The following is a 21731-nucleotide window of genomic DNA, read 5'->3' as shown; positions in this document are numbered from 1 at the left end:
AATGCTGTTTCTGTGCCAGGAATTACAAACCCCAGCCCTTGTTAATCATGCTTGCCAGCCAGAGTCCCAAGACACCAGAGCCAAAGAGGAAAGTCAAGCTTGCTAATAACTTATCCTGAGAAAATGCAACACCTGGAGGATCAGGACTCCTTAGTTCTTATTCCATTTGCGGTACTGATCTGCTTGGTGAGTTTGGGCACAGAGGTAGGTCAAAGCAGGGTGCTTTAACTGGAGCAGCTACAATGTCAGCTCCATGTAAGCCCAAAACAGTGCAACTGTTGGCTGCTGCAGCCCTGCCCTCTTGGCTGCACATTCACCCTGGCCCACGCACTCATCACACCCTGCGCTAAATGACTGCAGCAAGCTAAACTGGCAGAAAACAATTCACTTCAGCTGGGTTAAAAAGAACTTTATTCCAACATGTGCATATTCTGCAGAGCCCACATGGACCTGCTCAATGACAACATAACATGGGCTTTAGGATATGAACCTGGGTCAGAGGGTGATGGTGATGAACTAGAGCCAAAAGATGCAATATCTGAAGCACATGTGGAGAATATGCAAAGGGGCCACCAGCACACAAGCTACCATGTGTCCAGTCAAGAATGGACATAATTCTCACCCTGCAAGATGCTTTTGAGATCTCAAAAAAGGTCCCAAACAAACCCACCAAACCCCAAATCAGCAGAAAAGTCTAAATCAGAACATTATGTCAAAGTACTAAATCAGAGGGTGGAGGACAACATACTAGGTCAACTAGAACATGCTTTAATTGCAGATTAATTGGGGAAAAAATGTCCTTGTATAAATGGGAGATTAATGAACATTTCAAAAGGCAAAGTTGCTTTAGTCTAACCCCTCTCCTCCCCATTTTCCTTGGTACAAGTCCTAATGGACATGTCAACAATGTCAGCACCAACAAAAACTAATAAAATAAATCAAGACACTCATCCAGCCAACGCCCTCTCTGGAACAGCTTCAGATTCTATTTTAATTGATATCTTCTAAAAAACAAATCCTTTCTCGGGAAAAAATAAATCACAGCCACTTCAGAGAAAATGTTATAAAATTTGCCCAGGATCACCCAGTTTAGGGGAGGCAGAGGCAGGAATCCCCATCACTGGTCTGGACCACCACACCGAGCACACTAGCTCAGAAGAGCACAAAGCATAAGTGAAACCCTCATTCCATCCCGATCCAAAAAGCTTTTATCATCTGGGGCTTTTCTCATTTTCAGGTATGCATTTGTGTATCTGATGTTTGTTGTTCCAGCAATCGGGATTCTGCATCCACCCCAGAGACAGTTCCACTACCAAACAGCAGTGTCGTGAAAGAGGTTTTTGGTTCCCCTCTTTCCTGGAAGCAATGCCAGTTGACAAGGCTTTCTGTCTCCCTCTCAGCTCCCACTTGAGCAGTTCTGAGGGCTTGTTAGAAAATAGAGCCAGTTATGTTTGATGGATTGGGTTTGAGGACTATCATTCATCTCCGTGAAGCAGACAGAGCATAAAGTGTACTTCACAGAAGAGTTAAACTGCAACTGCTGTCATTGCACAGCATGTAACGGACCCAGAACCTCCACTGCTCCCAAGGTTTCACATCCTGAGTAAAGGGCCACAAGTGGGGAAGGCAAACTCCCACGGCTTTAGATTATATTAAATGAGTGTCCTGACATCCAAAATGAGATTGGGGCCCTGCTGTGCCAGAACCTGTAGGGCCATACAGTAAAACATGCTTGAAGGCAATCTAGGCTCTGGAGCACTAACAAATTAAATAACCACAAGAGGCAAAAGGCTGCTGCATAGAGGAGGGAAAAACAGAGCTCTGAATAAAACCGAGGACTCCCAATTCCAGTTCCACCAGGAATACCTAGAGAGCCTCCATGGACTCTTCATGCTTGTGATTGTGTTTTGGGGTTTCTAGCTCTTGATGTGTTGCTGGAAGAATGGGCAATGTCCTAACGTTCTTTTCACACTCGAAGGGCAGTCTGATAACTCTTCGCTGGGGTACAACTTTATGTACTTCCCACACTCCCACGGCTACCTGGTGACCAAGGTTGGGGCACTATCAGGGCTAAAAAACCTGTTCCTGTCTAGGGGCAGGTTTCTTTTTCATCTGAACCAGTTCCAGCTCACCATGTAACCTCCAAGCAGTTACTGCCACGCTGGTATGGGCAGTGGCCCGGGGGCAGGAATAGGAAGTTTAAACAAGAACTGCCACAGAAAGAAAGTTCATGGGGCAGGCTGGTTTTTGATCCCATTTGAAGCACTCCCTGGAGACTAGCCCTTGCTTTGAGGTGGTTTTTTGGATGAAAAATCCTTAGGGTCACAATAGCACATAGAGTTTTAGATCAAAGGAAATCACAAAACTGAGTCCAAAATTTTAAATGCAAGAAAGTTAAGTATTTTTCCCCCAAGAAAAGAATAGGGTTTCCTAATTAGTGTCCTTTACTACATTCTCCATCCCACATTCTCTGGTTTTCCCAGGCTGGTATTTGAAAGTCCAAGCCCTTGCTCAAGCAGTAATCTTTGAACATGGGCACGAAGGCTGCAAAACAGTGGAGGAAAGCAACAAAGATTTTAATACAACCTAGGACTCTCAATTCCCATTTTGTATTTGAGCTGAAACAAAACAACTTCTCTAGGCTCTTTCATACATATACCCACCTCAAGAGCAGGGAGATCACCTAGCAGGAGAAATTAGGGCTTTTTACATTATTGCAGAAAAGGAGATACAGCAGGATATTCTAGTATTGTTCAGCAACCACAGTGTTGCAGTTCCACTGGCTGCAGGCAGATTAGCTCAGATCCCAGAATGCCAAATGCTCAAAAAGCACCTGCTAAGTAAATGTTCCTGCCCCAGGAAAAAAAAAAGTTAGGATCAGCCTGATCAGCTCCCCAAACTGGTTCTCTACAATCACACCAACAGTTGCACCATTGCAAAGCAGGGAACAATAGGAGGGCATTGGAGTCACCTCATGGGACAATATGTTTAAGGAAAGTGATGCTTAACCAGACTAAAGAAGGAAGGAAGGCAAACAAAGTATTCCTTATCCTGACTGGACTCAGGGGAATGAGCTGTTTTAACTCTCCACATGCACACACGGTCATCTGGGAGCAAAGCAAGAAAGATCAGACTCCTGCCTGCTGAATGAGCTTCTGTCTCACCACTTGCCTTGCCGCAGGTGCCATAACTCCTGCTAAACACCAGCCCACTTAACCATCCATCTGCACTTATCCGGCCTTGTCATGCATTAATCCACTGTCATCCCGTCCTTCACAGGGAAAATGGGATGAAGCCCCAGCAAGGTCTGCTGAGTAAGATAAAGGCGCCTTCTGCAACTCATCCCCCCGGCTAGGCTGCAAGCCAGGGTGGCCCCAGCCCTGCTAGCCTGGAGCACAAAACGAAGCTTTTCGGGGTAGGTGGACGGTGCTGCTGCGCCCAGCCTACCACTGCTAGGACCTGCCAATGCACCCTGTCCAGAGCTGCAGTACCCTCAGCACCCACTCCTCCTGGGCTCCAGCAGGCTCATAACCCCCTCTCGTGGCAAATACACAGCCCGCTGCTCCCTGACCCCACACAGGGAAGACTTTTCCAGCCCTGGATCCAGCTCCGGATTTCCAGAGCCCTTCGGAGGCTCTGCCGACAAAGCACATGAATATTGATGATTTGCAGAGATGCAGCAGAAAAGGCAGCTGCATGGAGACAGACACTCCGGAGCCAAGTTCAGCAAATGCTGGCTGGTGCAGAACATATCCTGGGGCAGGAGAGAGGGGTGAACCCAGCCCTTCGGAGGGTTGAGCTTTTCAACAGTGCTTAGGGGACCACGTTCCCACCTATAAACAGGAACGGACACCTCAATCCCATAAACTCAAGCTCTGGAAAAAAAATCTTCACCTGTTCTTAAAATTAAATGACTCTATAGCATAGCAGTTTTACAGTTGGACAGCTTCTAAGCCTGACTTGCACTGTTTGAGTGCTTGCACCAGCAATCCTGCCTTGTAGGTTAAAACCTGAGTGAACAGGCTTTGTCTATCCATTTCTGACTCACTTTGGGGTGGCTTTTAGGGATTTATTTTATTTCAAGCAAGGTTATATTCTTAGTGTTTTCATAGAGCTGTTTGCACACTTCAACAGGCAGCCCACCCTCTACTGCTTTGCTGAGCAGCGGCTGTTTTGGGAGTGAGAGAAGCCCTTATACAGCCCCTATCTCTCCTCACACCTCAATAACCTCAGCTCCTTCCCATATGACGGGCTTACAGCCCCTGCACTGCAGTAATGCTAGATCTCCCACACATGCAAACACCTTTCCAACATCTATACTCCCCCCATCTATCCCCTACTCTTCCGCACAGTGCCCCATATCCCCCTGTATCTACTCTCCCTTTCACTACCCTGGAATTGGCATGTGCTGACCAGCCACTAAGTTCACACTCACTGCCTGGCCAGCTGGCAACCGCCTGAGACCTTTAGTGGGGACACAAATTAGGGCACTTTAGCAAACCACCCATTTCTGTGAAACTTTCAGGAATTTAGTACATTTGAGACATCTCCTCTCTGCCAGACGCAGCCGGGATTAGCCAAGGGATTCAAATGTTATTAGCCGGGGAAGGCTGCAGGGGGAGGGAGCGCACATGCTGATACACCGGGATCCAATGTCATGTCATTATTAAGCCAGCCTAGAAAGCAAGTGTATTAATCCCTGCTGAGAAGGAATATGGAGGGGGGGGAAGAGAGAGAAACAAATGGGCAGGAAGTTTTCCAGTTCAGGAAGGGGAGTGTCAAGGCTCATTACAAACATTGCAATCTCCTTACTTCCCCACCAGTACAGTGAGTTCTGGTAGCTCAGCTCACGTTCAGGCTCTAAGACCCCAGCCAAAGCCCATTTGCTTTCTTATGGACTTTTTGCATCCTGGAGCTTGCCAAGGTCTACTCGGAAAAAGCTAATGGCTGCTATTCCTTCACCCTCCAAAAGCACGAGCAGATGTGCCAGCAGCTGTTTGAGTGGAGCAAAAAGCCAGAAGGGATGTCTTGTCCGATATAAGCACCCTAAAGCTAACATATGATATTTATTAGGGCTTCTCAACCAAAGCCGGTTGACTCTCCCCCGTGCTGCAGGAAGGAGGAGTCAAACGACATCCTTCCATCTCAAAAGGAAGATTTTTTTTCTGGAGAAGATACTGCTTGTACACTTGTCTTTTTTCACTCTTTTGCATGGGACTGTCCACAGTACACGGATGCTGTCCCTTTTTCGCAAGAGGGCTGTGCTAGCCTGTAAGCTGCCCTGATCCCCACTAAGCACATCCTCTGCAGCTGAGCTGAATGCAAGCGATCATCTCAGGACCACTGCAGTCACTGCGCTAGCGTGGATCGCTCCGAGGCACCTCTGAGCAGCCTCAAGTGGCACAGCTATGCAGGGCATAGGAATGAAACTGCCTTGCTACAAATCACTTATGACAAAGGGGACTCCCATAAAGCAGGACAAGGTCCTCAATACACAGAGAAGCACCTCTCACTCATGGCAAGGGCTGTGCTGACACATGGGAATTACGAATTCACCATAATAGCCTCCAATACTGATTTTTCAGGGCATGTGGTGAGTCTTCCAGAACAACGGCAGGATGAGAAACCGGCACATCATTATAGTGGGAGATAAGGGGCAAAACTGGGGATGGTTCCGATCTTGCAAAACCTCATCAGTCGCTGCAGCATGATGCTGACTGCAGCACAGGCTGTTCTGAGTTTAGATGACTTTGCAACTGTGGCCCTCTACCTTCTAGTCTGGAAGAGGAAGAAAAAAATACATCTACCTGAGTTTACAAAAAAAATCAGAGGCTAGAAAGGGCTTGGGATTAGCCATACCACTAAGATTTTATTTTTCTGAAACTAAATTAAATTGCATTTTTTTTCTTGTAAATCCTTATTTCCAGGAGGATGCTAAGAGGAGTGAGTGAAGGAAATGGTGCGAGTAACCCAGCCTGCTTAGCTTGGGCGGTACATGCTTGTCCTGTTCTAGGCTCAACTGAATCATACATAGAAGGGAAGGGATCAGGAGAGAGGGATCATGCAGGCAATTCAAAGCCCCCACTTCGTATCAGGAGCCCTTAGGAAAAAAGAAGAACAAAAGGATACATAAGAATGCTAAGGAACAACTCCAAAATTTGATGCAAGGGAGCTCTGAAAACCACTGTGTTTTTAGACACTGCTTCAGAGCCCTCCACCTGAGGCTGAGCAGTGCACAAGCGCAAGAAGAAGGACAAGACCTTGCTACCTCTTCACTATCCCTGAAGTAATACCCATCCCTGAGCAGGACAGTTCCCAGGGCCACCACAAGGACTGAACTGTGATCAAAGCTAGGTAATGTCCAAAATTGATGGATGAACAGAAGAACATGTTTCAGCCTTCTGTATCGTATCCTGGGTAGCCATCTCTGGAAACAACCATGTTTCAGTTGCAGGCCATTCTACCATGATTAACAAGCTAAACAAAACCATGTGTGACCCTAAGAATCAACAGATGTCATTCCTCTGACTCACACAGGCAGAGCAAGCATGAGGACAAACAGGCAGTAGTGAAGACCCCAGCTTATTTGCCTTTCCTCAGTTTGCAAGTTCCCCAGCTCATTTCCAGGACTGCTGCTGAGCAGCAAAGGCAACATGCTCATAACAGCCAGGTTTGGGAGAGAAAAATTGCTCACCTGGAGCAAACGTTGTTGACTGGAAGGGATTAGCACGGATCTGCCACAGGGCGCAACTGCTAGGAGAGCCAGACCGTCCTTCTGAAAAAGGTCCTGCCATCAGCACTGTAGGGCACTGAGGCTTCAGTCACATGTAAGAGACATACATATAAGCAAGAGTCTTAAGACTTTAGAAGCACGTGAGAGCACAATGCACACATCTGTATGTGTGCTTCCACAGCGCTGGGGGTATCAGGGTGTTAAAGAAGGTCCCAGCAGCAAACCTGAAAGAACACATAGGGGTGAATGGGAACACACACTCAGCTGGCAAGCAGGGTAGAGATCAAACTTATTCAATCAATGACGGGAAGAGTCACTAAAATAGAAGTTTTGGAAGGTTCGAAAACTATTTGTGAAGTGGGGCCAAATTTGCCTAATAGCTCCAGCCAGAAGGGGGGAAATAATTAGAAAAACATTGAAACGCATCATTTTGAGTTCTTTTTAATTTTTTTTATTTTTTCCAAGTGAAGCATTTCACTTCAGAAATGACGAAACATTTCAATCGCAGCAGGATTTTGGAGCCTCTGTCCCAGTGAAACAGGCATGTTTATTCGGTTTGTCACTTACTGCCTGAGTTAAATGTCAGGAGGAAATCTGTGTTGCTTTTTCATGTAAAAAAAGAAAAAAGTACAAAAGATTTTATCCAGTGGTACAGGGCATTAGAAGAGGCCAGCTAAAGGGCCTAAAAGGCTGAAGAGAAGTGCCTTTACTGCCTGGATCCTCCGAACTACCCTGAAACCACAACTGAGCCATTTAGGATTAGCCAACTTGCACCGAGAAATGCCAGAGCAGCCACAGGAGACATGAGAGGTCCGAAGACAACGTTCACTCTGCAGAACCTCTCCTGCAACCAAGCCAAGGAGCTGCCCCAGATCAGCCCTGAGAATAGCAGGCTTGAGGGAGGTGATGGCTGGGGAGGGACTGACTAGCCAGCAGAGGGAAGATCAAAACTCGGTGTGAGAAACCCCTCTGGGAGTTCCCAAAATGAGGGAAAAACTGGGTGCCTTCCCCCAGCCCCATGCCCACAAGTGCAGGGGAAAGCCACATCCTGCCTCTTCCATCGCACAGACCAGTCTCTGCCAAGAAATCAGCCTCTCCCATGACTGATCCCCTTGGCTTCTTGTTATTTTAGGGTCTGATAAAAAGGCTTGCAGCCTTCTCCAAGCTTTACTAACAACAGGCTGAGCGCCACAGCCAAGTGACTTGGGATCCCACACTGTTCCCTCCCTTCCACCAGTGAGCTCAGATTTCCTGCAGATTTCCTTCCCTTCTCCTTTAGCAATTTCTGCCTAGACACCTGATAGATTTTGTAAATCCAGGACTCTTCACTATGGCTCATTATTGTAGCTTCCCTCAGGAACTATCACGCTGCTTACCCTTATCATAGGCGGTACCATATCTACAACAGACCCCGAGTGCCAAACCACTTCGAGTGAATTGACTGCCTGGCCTAAAACCACACGGGCCTTGCCCAAATAATGACCTTTAACAATTCTATTCACAGGCCAAAGGCTAGGCCAGTGTTCTAAGTTACTCTCAAACCAGCCAGGAGGGAACTACAGCATGAGATATTTTTCTAAGCTCCATTACACCATTGCCTGCTCAAAGGCTAAGGCCTTGGCTAAGGCATTTAGAACCATTTGACAAGCTCATCCCAAGCCCAAAGCGTCCCACACAGGTCTTCTTGGAGGTGACATGCAACAGTGCCTATAGGGGCCTTGGTGTGGGGTACGGAGCCCCACTGTGCATCCTCCTAAACCGCCAGGCTCTGGGAAGAGACTGCAATCTGGCGATTATGGCAGGAAGGGAATTGGGAGCTGGGGGATGAAACTAGAGAGCGGAAACATTTAAGCTTTAATCTTGGAAACAACTTCCTGATAGTGAGATTTATGAGCGATGGGAACAGTCTCCTTTGCGGAAGGCTGGAAGCTTGGAAGCTCTGTTGCACAGGGCTTTAAAAACAAGACTGGATAAAAGAGTAGACAATATACATGAGGAATGAATCTTGCTTTGACCAAAAGATGGATAGGACCCAACGGCTCATTTCCAGCTCTAACTCCCTGCTTATACACAAGTGGCAAATCTCACACCTGCCTTCTGTGACATTTGCCCATCGAGATGATTAACCGGCACAGGCTGTCAGAACTGTACTGCACTGCTGTGAACAACATCCAAACAAAAGTGACCAATCCAAATTTCTATCCCCATTCTCACCCTACTGCAGCTGGAGAGGTGACTTCTTAGGGCTGCTACAAAATCTCATTTTTCAGCTAACGCCTGGGTGTAGTAGCCAGAACCAGGGGCTTGACACATCCGACTTTTGTGTGGGAGCCTGTGGAAGGTGTATTTTTAATACATGTGTCTTGTTTAACTTGGACATTAAACTAGCTTAACTTTTTCTGACTTGGTTCTCCCTGTATATATATCACACCTTTCTGTAATCAACCTTTCCCTTTTTCCTGACTTGGCCTTTCCCAGCAAGCTAATGGATATCGGCTTTCTTCAGAGCTGCTTTCGCGCTGCTGAATGATGTTGATGTGATAGCTCTGGAGATCTAAGCATTATATTTACCCATGAAAGCAGTTCAGCTCAGGCAGTCATAATGCAGGCTTCACAGCTATCTGCTTCCAGCCTCAGCAGGACCTGGTTAGAGCAAGGGGTGAAACAAAAAGTTAAAGCATCCAGCAAGAGGAGCACATCTCTGTACCAGGCGGAGATCCCTCTGGATTACTTTGCATATGTCCTCTACCCACTCTAGGTGGGCATCAAGCTGCTTGGCTAAGTGTGGCTAAGCCTCTTCTCCGTATCAGCCCCAATCCCACGACGCAGAAATAACCATGCTGCTGCACAACACGCACACAATGCACACAAGCACAGCTGGCTCCAATGTGGGTGCCCAAGGGGCTCCAGCAGAACTGGCAATCCTGGGGGCTTCATATCCCCCTCTCAGACCCTCAGCCAGGGTCTGTCAGGAAATTCACTTGAGGCTTAGCCTCATAAAACCATCAAGCCAGTGCCCCGAGAAGGGATTAAATGTGAAAGTCTGTGACCTCAGCTAAGTACAGCAAGTCAAAAGCATTCTGACTTTGGGCTTACTGCCCCACAAAAACATCAGTGAAATCATTTCATTAATCCCCAAGGCCTCGTTTCCTTCCTTCCTTCTCTCAGCCAAGCTGAAGCTTAAAATAGTATTCTGCATTCTTCATATTTCTCTCCAAAACTAATTAATATCCAATCAGCCAAAAGGTCTTCTCCCAGCAGCCTGACTTGATCATGCAAGCTGCCCACCCTCAGCAAAGGCAAAGGCACCTACCAGCCTCAGATCCTCCCCAAACATATTTCTGATGGAGCATTTGCAGAGAATTGTGTTACAGCCCCAGAAAACAGGAAAACACCAAAGTTTGAGCTCCACATGCAAACTTACCTCTGTCCCACGGGCATACATAGTTCTTGTGTCTGTAAATGAACACACACTACAGCAGTTCTCCAATGCCATGAGAGCAGCTGCTCTCCACCAGCTTCTAGCAGCACCTAAAGGCAAGAAGCACGTGTTACCTTCTCCCTCTCCACATTGGTACCTATATTGAACTGCAAGGATGAAACCCCACATCAGGGCTTGATTTCCAGGGCTCATGGAAATCTAGATGCAACCTTTGACATCGGTAAGGCCCTTGGATTCAGTGCTGAGAGGGGGACAGGGAAGAAGGTGGAGCACAGGTCTTTTCTCCTTCAGACTTCACAGCTACCTCTCTCCTTCTCAGTAGTCCAGGGTACGCATGAGTCAAATGACAAGGATGAGCAGGATGACCAAATATTGCATGTAAAGGAAGGAACCTGAGTGTAACTTGAAGCTGGAGAGGGAATCTCAGCTAGGAAAGCTCTGAACACATCATCCCATTAGACACCAAGTCCCTAGGAAACCTTTCTTGTTGTATGTCTCCACATACCAGGCACAAGCTCAGAGGACCACGGACGAGGCTCTCCCTATCTCTGGTGTGCAGGTATTGCGGAGCAGGAAAGAGGCTGCAACAAATGCAGCAAATGCATGGGAAAAATGTGGCAGCTATGGAGCAGAAGTCACATACATGCAGTCTCAAACTGAATAGCTGACTCCTGACAAGCCTGAACTTATGCCCACAGACCAAACTCAATGACAGAATTTGCGTTTCGGCCGGTCTTACGAGCACTATCCCTCCCTCCATTGCTCAGCAGCACTCACACAAGCATCTCAGGAATGCCTTGCAGCACCTCAGGGCCACGATCAACTTTGCAATGACTCAAGCCCATGTCAGAGACCATCCCCATCCCCAGGGACCAAGGCGTTATCCTCTTAGGGCCTCTCCATTTCTTATGTAACCCAACTCCACCAGAGCCCTTCCCATGAGGGAGACGCTCCGGCTCGCTGCAGGGAGCATGCCAAGCACACCTGACTTCTTCCCACTGGCCACCAGAGAAGGAAACAAGAAGCCTCCCCACTCCTTAGTGGGGCGAGGCTGGAAAACATTTCAAAAACAGTAATACAGAAAATTGCATTGCCTGAGCAGCAGGCAAGGAGATTCCGCCCATGGGAACACTCCAAGGCAGACCGCGTATCCTGTGCAGCTCGAGACAGCTTGGACCTGCAGTTCAAATCAAATGCTTAGCAACTAGTATCACACTTACTATTTCAAATAATATATATATAAAGCGCCCTGCATTTCCACAGGTCTCCATCTCCTCCCAGCTGCAAACACACAAAGAAGAGCCAGACCCGTGCCCCAAAAAACAAGGAACCATCTTAAAGTCATAAGATGATGGACCATCAGTGGGTTTTTTTCTGCCTTTCCAGCCATTAATAGCCACACTTCCTCTCAAAAGCAACACCTCGAGTAGCAGCTTGCTTTTAAGCAGCGGCTCCCATGCTCACAGGGCCAGGCTCCCTCACAGGACACAGCCCAGAAGCCAAAAGGCAGAAAACGACGACACGGGACAGCTGCCTCGCAGCATCCCCACGAGGCTTAGGGCCCTCCGCAGCCCCAGAGAAAGTGGACTCGCCCCTCACGGAGCACGACCAAGCCCCTCGCCCGGGCTCCAGCAGCCATACCCCATTCTACCCCCCCGCTCCACCCGCCGCTGTGAGGCCGCCTTGCCTCAGCCCGTCTTTTTATACCCGCCCCGCCCGCCCCGCGCGGGCCCGCCCGCGGCCACCGTCACGTGGGCCCCGCGCACGCCCCGCGCTCTGCGTCATCGCCGCGTGCGACAGCATGGCGGCGGCGGCGGCGGCGGGGGTGGCGCCGGTCCGCGCCCGGTGAGTGCGGGCCGCCCCCGCCCCGCCCCGCCCGCTGCCTGCCCGGTATCTCCCGCCCCCCCCGGTGGGTGCCCGATCCCTCCTGCCCCCCCCCGGTGGGTGCCCGGATTCTCCTGTCACTCGTGGTGGGTGCCAGGACCCTCCTGCCCTTCCCCCCCGCGGTGGGTGCCTGAACCCTCCTATCCCCCCCGCGGTGGGTGCCCGATCCCTCCCGTTTCCCCCCCGGTGGGTGCCCGGTCCCTCCTGTCCCCCCTCCCCGTGGGAACCCTCCCGTCTCCCCCGGTGGGTGCCCGGTCCCTCCTGTCCCCCCCCACCCCGTGGGTGCCCAGTCCCTCCTGTCCCCCCTCCCTGTGGGAACCCTCCCGTCTCCCCCGGTGGGTGCCAGGACCCTCCTGCCCCCCCCACCCCCTGGTGGGTGCCCGGACCCTCCTGTCACTCGTGGTGGGTGCCAGGACCCTCTTGCCCTTCCTCCCCCCGTGGGTGCTAGATCCATCCTGTGCCCCCCGCGATGGGTGCCCGATCCCTCCTGTCTCCCCCCGGTGGGTGCCAGGACCCTCCTGTCACTTGTGGTGGGTGCCAGGACCCTCCTGCCCTTCCCCCCCGTGGTGCCTGAACCCTCCTGTCCCGCCCGTGATGGGTGCCCGATCTCTCCCATCTCCCCCCGGTGGGTGCCAGGGCCCTCTAGCCCCCCCACCCCGTGGGTGCCCAGTCCCTTGAGCCTCCCCGACATGCCTGACGCTCCCAGGGATGCTGCAGCCCCGACTCCCTGCATTTATGGCCCTTTGCCTCCCTGCCACCTTTTCTTCTTCCGTTACCTGCTGAAAGAGGAGGGGGAGGGTGCTGAGACTTCTGTAGCGCCTGTCTCACCTGCGCTGATATTGAACGCGACCTCTCCCGCTCTGTAGGTATCTCACGTCGAAGGACCGGTTCCACGCGTACCTGAAAGCGCAGGGGGCATCTGGGAATGAGAAAGCCAGTCAGGAGGATGAGGAAGAGGATTCAGTCAGCAATGACCAGACTGAGCCTCCAGCAAAGCGAGTGAGGTTAGATGACCCCGTTAAGGAAGGAGAAAGCCAAGAGGATGCTGAAGAAGCTGGAAGAGAGGAGAAGGAGCCTGTTGAACGGAAAAGAGCCCGAGGGCAGAATAAGAGCAGGCCGTGTATGAAACCAAATCACTATGAGAAGAGCAGGCTGTGCCCATCGGTAACGCAGGTACAGCAGCCCTGCTCAGCTGGGCTCTGGCTTGGAGGAATTCAGGGTTCCCCTGGGCCTTCCCTGCTTGATGGGTTTATGTATTTTTAAGTCTAGAAAACACATCCTGGGATAATTAAAGATGGAGCTGCGCCATTGTAAACTCCTAGCAGAATGGCACTGAGTGGATAGAGCACGGGGCTCATGCTGGCAGAACTTGCTCTGTTGATTTCCTGGGGAAAGGTGTATCAGCGTGAAGCTCAGCAGGACAAATAAAGCATCAGCTTCCCTGAGGCTGTAGAGCTAAAACATCCCCCCAAGTGAATAAGCAACTGCCCCTCTACAGCACGTTCCAGTGATCTGCTTCCTAGTAGCATTTCACGGCAGCATTTTCTCAGCATTGCCACCACCATGGCAGCAATGGCTTCTGGCTCCCCTCTCCCGGTGCGTGTGTGAGAGCCGCTCTCTCTCCCTTCTTGCCAGTCCCAGCAGCTTCTGGCTGCATGCCAGCTGTGGGAGGGGAAGGCCAGCAGCATCCAGGGAGCGATGGGTGCTCAGAACGGTTGTTCTGTCCCCTTTCTGGGGCAGGATGGCTCCAGGCTCACCGCTTGGGTTGCACTAGAAAGTGCAGGCATGGCGAACTGAGTGAGTGGAGGGCAGAGGTTTTAACCTCTTCTCCTTCATTGTTTTAAGGGGTGCGCAGAGAAGTGCTACTTCGGCTCACGGTGCCGCTTCCTTCATGACATCGACGAATACATGGCTGTGAAACCAGCTGATCTGGGGCAAAACTGCGTGCTCTTCGAAACCTTCGGCAAGTGCATTTATGGTGTGACCTGCCGCTTTGCCCAGGCCCACCTTGGGGATGGCTACCAGAACGTCATCAACATGGACCTGGCCAAGCAATGGGAAGGGAAGTCGCTGGTGAGGAACAACCTCTCCAAGGATCTCCAGCACCAGCTGCGCAAGAAGAAGTTCAGCTTTGAGAAGGCTGATGAGTACCTCCGTCGTCTGGCCAAGCCTCATGGCAATGGTGGGAAGGGAAACAAAGCCTCAGGGAACCCCACAGAAGGGCAAGAGGTGCCCAACTGCACAGCACCTGAGGAGGACCCTGGGGATGCCCCAGAACATCCTGTGCTACCGGAGGAGGGAAAAGATCCCAAACCAGCTGCCTTGGAGAGTTCCTGCCTCATGGATGCCTTGGAGGGTTCCCCCATCAAAACAATGGGCCCTGTGACAGATGAAGACATTATAAAGCTGCGGCCATGCGAGAAGAAAAAGGTGAGTGGTGAGAGTTTCTGCCGAGGGCTGCCATCTCTCGGGTACCCATCAAGTGGTTGAGATTGCGCTTTGGAAGATAGAAGAGACATTTTAGCTGGGTGAGAGGTAGGCAGAGGACAGGGCTGCCTTGGGACAACATTACTGTCATGAGAAGGGAAGGATGCAGGAATGTGAGCCTTGGAACTGTGGTGTTAACTTTGGAGGGGAGAAGCTGGCAATCCCTTGCATGTGAAGGAGAGCAGAGGCTGCGCCGTCAGTGAGGATGGAAATGATCTGCTAGGAGAACTGAAGTTGGGCCTGGTTGGTTTATGTGTACTGCATGGTGCTATCCTGAAGTGGGAGACAGTGTTGCCTCCTTCCCCTGCTCCTCATCACCTCTGTTGTTGCATCCATCAGCTAGTCTTGCATCCCTCTATTTCTGTAACTGCTTTGAATTTTCTCCAAGCTGAACAGTGAAAACAGATTGAGCAGTTTAAGTTTCTCATTCTTTTACGCAAGCAATCCCTTGTCAGGGAATATTTGAGCTTCTTAAACAAAACCACTGCTTTCCTAGGACCACAGGAAACAGTGCAAGATCGGTTTCCCACTGAGTTTCATCCAAGGCAGGTGATGAAAATTGCTAACTGGAATCTCCTCCTCCTGTTTGGCCACTGCTTGTTCAGCTCTGCTAACATGTTTTCCCCCATCCCTGGTTGTTTTCCAGTTGGAAATCCAAGGCAAGCTCTATTTGGCTCCACTGACCACAGTAGGTAGATCATTCAGTCCTCCTTTTCTCAAAATTTTTCCTCAGCATGTTTGGAATGGAGCAAATCTCCTGACAAACTGTGCAGATCACAAGCTGCACACGCAGTCAGATGTCTCTTGTCTCTTTCAGTGTGGTAACCTCCCTTTTCGAAGGATATGCAAGCGCTTTGGGGCAGACGTCACCTGCGGAGAAATGGCTGTGTGCACAAACCTGCTTCAGGGCCAGTCCTCTGAGTGGGCTCTCCTCAAACGGCATCACACTGAAGATATTTTTGGGGTGCAGGTGAGTGCAGGTGGTAACCAGCCAAATGATAGCTCACTTCTCCTGAGGAGAAACATTGCCTCTTGAACTCATGCAAACCGTCTCCCTTTTGCAGCTGGAGGGAGCATTTCCAGACACAATGACCAAATGTGCAGAGCTTCTGAACAAGACAATTGAAGTGGACTTTGTGGACATCAATGTTGGGTGTCCAATTGACCTGATCTACAAGAAGGTAAAAAGATGTTCTGCAGCATCTTTCACTTCCTTGAATAGATGATGTCCTTTGCATCATCCCCCACTGCCTGATTGCTCCTGCCAGTCTGATCCAGAGCTCCCAGTTTATTTATGGATGCTAGACTTCAGTGAGGAGGCCCATACCCTGTTCACAGAGCAGAAGTTGGGAGGGACAAGGTGCTGTTTTGAAGAGTCCCCTTTCTTGGCTCAGGATGCTCTGAGTCTTACCTGCACCCCATAAGTAGAGGGCTGCTGTCTGAGCAGCTTTCAGGAGGCTCTTTGCTATGCAAAGAGGCAGAAGAAGGTCTTGACTGTGTCACCTTTCGTCCCACAGGGAGGGGGCTGTGCTCTGATGACTCGGTCCAACAAGTTTGAACAGATCGTCAGAGGGATGAACTTGGTGAGTCAGAGGATCCTGCCAGCAGCAGGAGATGGGCTGGTGGAGCAGGCTCCTGCCTGAGCCCAGCCTCACTCTGCCCTCTCTGCAGGTGCTGGATGTTCCGCTGACTGTGAAGATACGGACTGGGGTGCAAGAAAAGATTAACGTAGCTCATAAAATAATCCCCAAGATCCGGGAGTGGGGAGCATCCATGGTCACGGTACAAGGATACTTGCTGTGACAGCAGATTGTTGGCTGGTATCTGGGAAGCTTTGCTTGCATGTCAGCTTAGAGCGCAATGTGGGGCTGACCTTCCCCTTCCCCACAGCTGAGTAGCTCTTTCAAACACCTTTGACCAGCTGCATGGCGCCTTTTAGTGATTTCTGCTAATAAGAGAAGAAACGCAGATGCTTTTGTATTTAAGGCATTGTCCAAGGTACTCCCAAGTCTAATATCCGTTACAAAAGGGGGTGATTCCTGCAGTGCTTTGAAATAGAGGCTTTAAGCCAAATAAACCTTATTCCAGGGTTGGGGAAAAAAGGTGGAACCATCTCATTTGCAGCAGGGTGGCTAGTCCCTGTCCACAGTGAATATTCCCTTTTACTGTGAATCGTCACTTCTTGCTCTGGATTGTAAATAGCTGAAACATAACGCAGAAAGCATCCAGCACTTTTTTAGCTCTGCTAAGCGCTTTTGCAGCCCTGTCTGTTAGCAGCTAGCTGGGCTGTACATCCAGGAAGATCCTTCTCCTCCAAAGTGATGGTGTTGCCTGTGCTCAAAGCGCATTCCTTTAGTGTTCCCATTCCACTCTGCTTTCTTCAGAGCATTTTTGGTGAGGGTCTCACTGCCACTTTCTTCTCCTAGCTTCACGGCCGATCTAGGGAACAACGATACACAAAGGTTGCCGACTGGGACTACATAGCAGAATGTGCTAAAATAGCAAGCCCCATGCCTCTTTTTGGTAGGTGTTTCTGTTATTTTATCGTGACTGAAATCACATCTCAGTAGACTGAAAGCGCTGCATGTTTGGTTTAAATTGTTTAAGAAGAAAAGTCAGGCCCCTAAGTGCATTCAGTCTGTGGGAAAGGCTGGAGCATCAGTACTGCTGGTGATGACGCCATGGAGCGTTGTCTGAGCATGGAGATGGCCCAGCTGTCCCAGCAGCGACTGCTTGCTTGGCTTTAAGTGCAGCTCTGCTCTGAGAGAAAGGAAGAGCAGATAGATAGACGCCATCGCGAACAGCAGAGCCGCTTCGGAATCAGGTCATTTGTGGCAGGACTTCATTTGGGCAAAAGAACAGTGAGGAGGAATCTGCCTCCCATGTGCACCACACGTGCTGGGTCTGGGCCACCAGCTTTTTTGCGCAAAGCCCCTCTGGGCTCTTCCCAGTCCCTGTGAGCTGGGCACCGTGTGCAACCAGCAGCTCTCATGCAGCCCCATTCTGTCCATGTGCTTGGACCTCCATGGCCAGGTATAACAAACACTGAGCAGGACTAGGAGGAGAAGGGCCAGGTAGGCTATGTAATGCACCTCATTTATAGTGGTTTTTTTCCTCCTTTGGGCATCATAGCACAGACAGTCCCAGCTAAACCTTGAGGGTAGTAGTTGGGATTGTGGTGAGGAGAAGGGAGAGTTCTCCTTTTCCTTGTAAGGGGAATATTAATCAGAAATAGCCCAGGAGTCTCTAAACATGAGTCCCAGAGCCTGTTTGGATGATCTGGCTCTAAGGTCCTACAGCCATTCTAAATTTTATCCCATGCCTGGATTCACTCATTTTGACTTGCCCTGGTGCATCACTTTGACCTCTGGCTTCTCCTTCCCTTCTGGCACAGGAAACGGTGATATTTTATCTTATGAAGATGCTAATCGTGCTGTGCAGATGGGTGTTTCAGGAATTATGATTGCAAGGCAAGTGACTGTATTTCCCCATTCACTTCTATTTCTCTGGGCTCTATTGATGCAGGAGTAAATAAATAAATTTAAACAAGCCTAAACAAACTCAAAACACAGGAAGAGTTTCCTCTTGGAGAAACTACTCTTTGGAACTGGGTGAGGTCAGTTTGTATCTGTGGGAACTTACAGCAGCTTCTTATTGAAACTGAAAGCTTTTAAAGTCACACTGACTGGCAAATAAGAGCTGGAAAGTCTCTTAAATTAGTTGGCATCATCAGAAGCCTACAGTCATGTGAATAACAGTGCCCATTTTGTCTGACTACAGAGGGGCACTCATCAAACCGTGGATTTTCACTGAAATTAAGGAACAGAGACACTGGGATATCTCCTCCAGTGAGAGATTTGATATCCTCAAAGACTTTACCAACTATGGTCTTGAACACTGGGGGTCCGATACTCAGGGAGTTGAGAAAACCAGGAAGTTCCTGCTGGAATGGCTCTCCTTTCTGTGCAGGTAATTCTCCTCAACTGGTAGGATCATTTCCACAGAAGGCCTGTACAGTTTGAGCAATAGCACACAGAGTCATTAGCATTTATATTTGCATTGTAGGTATATTCCAGTTGGCTTATTAGAACACCTACCTCAGAAAATCAATGAGCGACCACCTTACTACATGGGGAGAGACTATGTGGAGACACTAATGGCAAGCCAAAATGTGGACGACTGGATTAAAATAAGGTAACAAATTCTTTTAGGTTGCCAGTAGGGGACATTGCAGGGCCTCACAAAGTTACTGTGCCTGCATGTACCCTCCAAAGTGGGGTGATCTCTGCTTCCCACAAGTTTAAGAGGTTTTAAGAAACCAGAAAGGGTTAACTTGACTTCAGCAAGGTTTTTAACTGAGCTTGGGATCTCTCTCATTCCCGGTATCTGCTTCAGCAGGTCATCAAGTACCCAGCACAAATCTAAACTAGCTGACCTCTCTCATGACACTGTTCAGCCAGGGACAGTCGTAGGAATCAGCGGAGGAGAGCACAGTGATGAGATGTCTGGGACTTTTACAGCATTGGAGCCATTCGTGCTCTGCACAGACCTTGCTCCGCTGGGCCCATACAGATGCTGAGCAGGAAGGCAGTCCCCATCCCCAAGAGCTTTCAGTCGACTTGTGGAATTAGTAAGGAGAACTAGGCATTCTCTCCTTTTTTCATAATCTGATTTCTGAGCTGATGTGACAGAGTACAGGAAACTGCTTTTCCCCCACATCTACGAGTCCTCAGACACTGGCTGGGAAATGGCTCTGCAAGCTCAGAGCCAGCTGAAATGAGAGTTGGAGCGGTGTAGCCAGCTGCTATTTCCCATCTCATGGAAACGGAGATTAGCAAAAATAGAGCATGGCTACAACCTTCTCTGGTTTTGCTAATCCTCATCCATTTTGTTAGTAATGGGAACAGCTGCCTAAAACCGAGTTACAAGTACACAGAGTTTTGATCAGGATTTTTAAAATGCCATTTTTCAAGCAGAACCTGCTGGCTTTTGGGTCCACCAAGCTTTGTAACCTGTGCTCTTTGCAATGCCTTGTAACAGACATTACAAGAACAGTTTTTTAAGTCAGTTTAGGTTTATTCATGAAAGCTCATTTTAAAGGGACACTAACCAGAAGCAGGATTCTCTAAGCACACACTGTTCTGCTTTTGTGTCATAGATTTACAAACTTTTGTTATGCAATTGTATGCCCTGCTGGGATTGTCTCTGCTGACATGTCTTATGGAAAGTTTTAGTGATGCTATATTGAACCAGCATCCAGGAAACATGTTAAGCCTCCTTGACTATAAAGAAAATTAATCTGCACTGAAAACGCAGTGTGGGTTCCAAAGTGTGAAATAGTTGAAGTCTTAAGCTAGGATAAATCTGATCGCAATAGAACTGGCTTACATCATTTTAGGATCTGCTCTTAATATTTTTGGCACCAGCAGGGTTTTGGCTCTGCACAAGCACAGCGAGAGGTGGGGAGGAGCTTTTCAAAGGCTCGTGATGATTTTAGGCACATCATTTCCAGCAGTGAGACTGGTATTCAGGTCGCTAAACTTAGGAACCCACCTTGGCATTGATTCTAGGTGACGCCCTATAGACTGAGGGCAGGGCAGTGCCCATCTCTGGAGGCTACGTCCCTCCAGCAGGGTTAAAGCTTGGAACCTTTGGAGGGGGTTGTGTGCAGCAACCCTTCTCCCAGATTTTCGGGGGGGGCAAAAGCTTCGTCTGATACTTCTGACTACACTTACCATTGCTGCAGAGCCCAGGGGCTGTGTGACAGCTGGGTATTGGTGGCCCTGCTGCTTGTGGTGAACTGAACAAATCTCTTCTTTTGTTGCAGTGAGCTGCTTCTGGGACCCGTACCTACCAGCTTCACCTTCCTGCCCAAGCACAAGGCAAACTCCTACAGATAGGACCGATGGGGCCTTTCTTACAGCATCGAGTCGAGAGGAAGCTTTGGGATGGTGTGTGTTGAGGAGCGGGTTGCTCAGCTGCCCTTGGGAATTAAATAAATTTCCATGTTTTTAGAAGTGTGGTTGCCTTCAGGCCCCCAAGTGTCAGTCCCTGCCACAAGTTAAGCAGCAGATGGCCTGACTGCAAGATTGTGCAAGCGCAAGAGGTGCCTCATTAAGAGAGCAATCTGTTTAATTAACAGGATACAGGCCAGGAGAGATCTTTGGCCTCCAGTTCACAGCTGGAATTGTCCTGACTACCCACACCACGTCATTCACGTAGCTGGAGCGAGAGGCCTCTGTTCCTACCAGGACATCCTTGGTAGTGCCAAATCCTCCAAGTACGAGGGGGGAAAACGTACTAATCCAATCCCTGCGGTCCTGTAGAGCACAAACAGCTGCGGCGTCCCAGAGTTTGATATTCTGCAGAATCCAGTCCCTTTTTGGGAGTGCGCAGGGCAGGTACCCTTTCCTCCTGGATGTCACGCACCCGGGGGAAGCTAGGCCCCTCATAGGGGCTTAGCTTTTTCCCCCACCAAGAACCTAAAACAGTTCACAGCTCCGCTCAAACAAGGACTGGATGAAAGCAGGCCCTTGAGTGACCCTATGTGACCTTTCCTTCCTCCCTTGGGGTCTTTTTCCTTTCTATGTCTGTATCATTTAAATAAATGCAGCATGAGAGAGCTGCCAAACACAGGCCATAGTCACAGATGCAGTTGCTACGTGGCACTAGGACTGAGTGCGTGTCCACGGCTCAGCTCAGCCAAATCGACTTGTTTGGCAGCTCCGTAGGCAACACCTTCCTCCCCAACCCCCCCCAAAAGTTCCACTTGGAGCAAAAGGCATTTGTAGCCACAGCAACTCATGCAAGGTACAGATGTGCACCACAGCAACAGGTGTTTTTTCATGCTCAGAGTGCAGTAGCTTGAATGAACTTGCTGGGCGAGCAGCGCAGAGTGGTTTTCTTGGTGGAAAGGAGCAGTGTTCGTGTGCTGCCGGGCATTTCTTCACCGCCAGGTCGGATGGCAGGTTTGTGGTTCGCAGGATGCAGGAGGGCGCGCAGGGAGGAATATGCGGGTGCCAGACACGTCCCAGGGCTGCAGAGCAGCATCAGTGCTTCAGCTTGTCCCAGCTGCTCTTCTGTACACGTATGGCCTTGGCTGGAGAGGAGGAAAGAGCAAAACCACGATTCCTAACTAGATGCTTTGGTTGGGAAGATGGGATTTCCATCTTCCTCCTTTTAAAG

At 49.6% G+C, this 21731-nt stretch overlaps 1 protein-coding gene and 1 long non-coding RNA gene across 3 annotated transcripts; one reads left to right on the top strand and one right to left on the bottom strand.

Moving 5' to 3' along the window:
- Positions 1–7193: 7193 nt before the first annotated feature.
- Positions 7194–11625, bottom strand: LOC106500053 (uncharacterized). Of its 2 annotated transcripts, none has more exons than XR_001295311.2 (4): positions 11396–11625; positions 10158–10264; positions 9305–9376; positions 7194–7335 (listed from the first exon to the last, which is right to left on the bottom strand). It is a non-coding gene; the product is annotated as an uncharacterized lncRNA (long non-coding RNA). The 2 variants fall into 2 exon arrangements; XR_010886603.1 differs by lacking the exon at positions 11396–11625 and adding an exon at positions 11270–11348.
- A 351-nt stretch (positions 11626–11976) lies between these two features.
- DUS3L (dihydrouridine synthase 3 like) lies at positions 11977–20563 on the top strand. The gene is made up of 13 exons (XM_067312875.1): positions 11977–12020; positions 12926–13232; positions 13905–14489; positions 15193–15234; positions 15364–15516; positions 15611–15727; positions 16064–16129; positions 16218–16328; positions 16973–17069; positions 17941–18016; positions 18327–18515; positions 18612–18740; positions 20374–20563. Exons 1-13 carry the CDS (start codon positions 11977–11979, stop codon positions 20444–20446), a joined length of 1989 nt encoding a protein of 662 aa, XP_067168976.1. The 3' UTR covers positions 20447–20563.
- The last annotated feature ends 1168 nt before the right edge of the window (positions 20564–21731 follow it).

The sequence above is a fragment of the Apteryx mantelli genome, chromosome 30, assembly GCF_036417845.1.
Source record: "Apteryx mantelli isolate bAptMan1 chromosome 30, bAptMan1.hap1, whole genome shotgun sequence".
Classification (NCBI taxonomy): Eukaryota; Metazoa; Chordata; class Aves; order Apterygiformes; family Apterygidae; genus Apteryx; species Apteryx mantelli.
The sequence above is the reverse complement of the archived record's forward strand: the minus strand, read 5'-3'. Positions and strand labels throughout refer to the sequence as shown.

Excerpts from the sequence above, each read along its gene's own strand:
- DUS3L (XM_067312875.1), top strand. The coding sequence starts at position 11,977 with ATGGCGGCGGCGGCGGCGGCGGGGGTGGCGCCGGTCCGCGCCCG. Across the intron at positions 13,233-13,904 it reads TGTGCCCATCGGTAACGCAG|GGGTGCGCAGAGAAGTGCTA; the intron begins GTACAGCAGCCC and ends CATTGTTTTAAG. Across the intron at positions 18,516-18,611 it reads TGGCTCTCCTTTCTGTGCAG|GTATATTCCAGTTGGCTTAT; the intron begins GTAATTCTCCTC and ends TTTGCATTGTAG.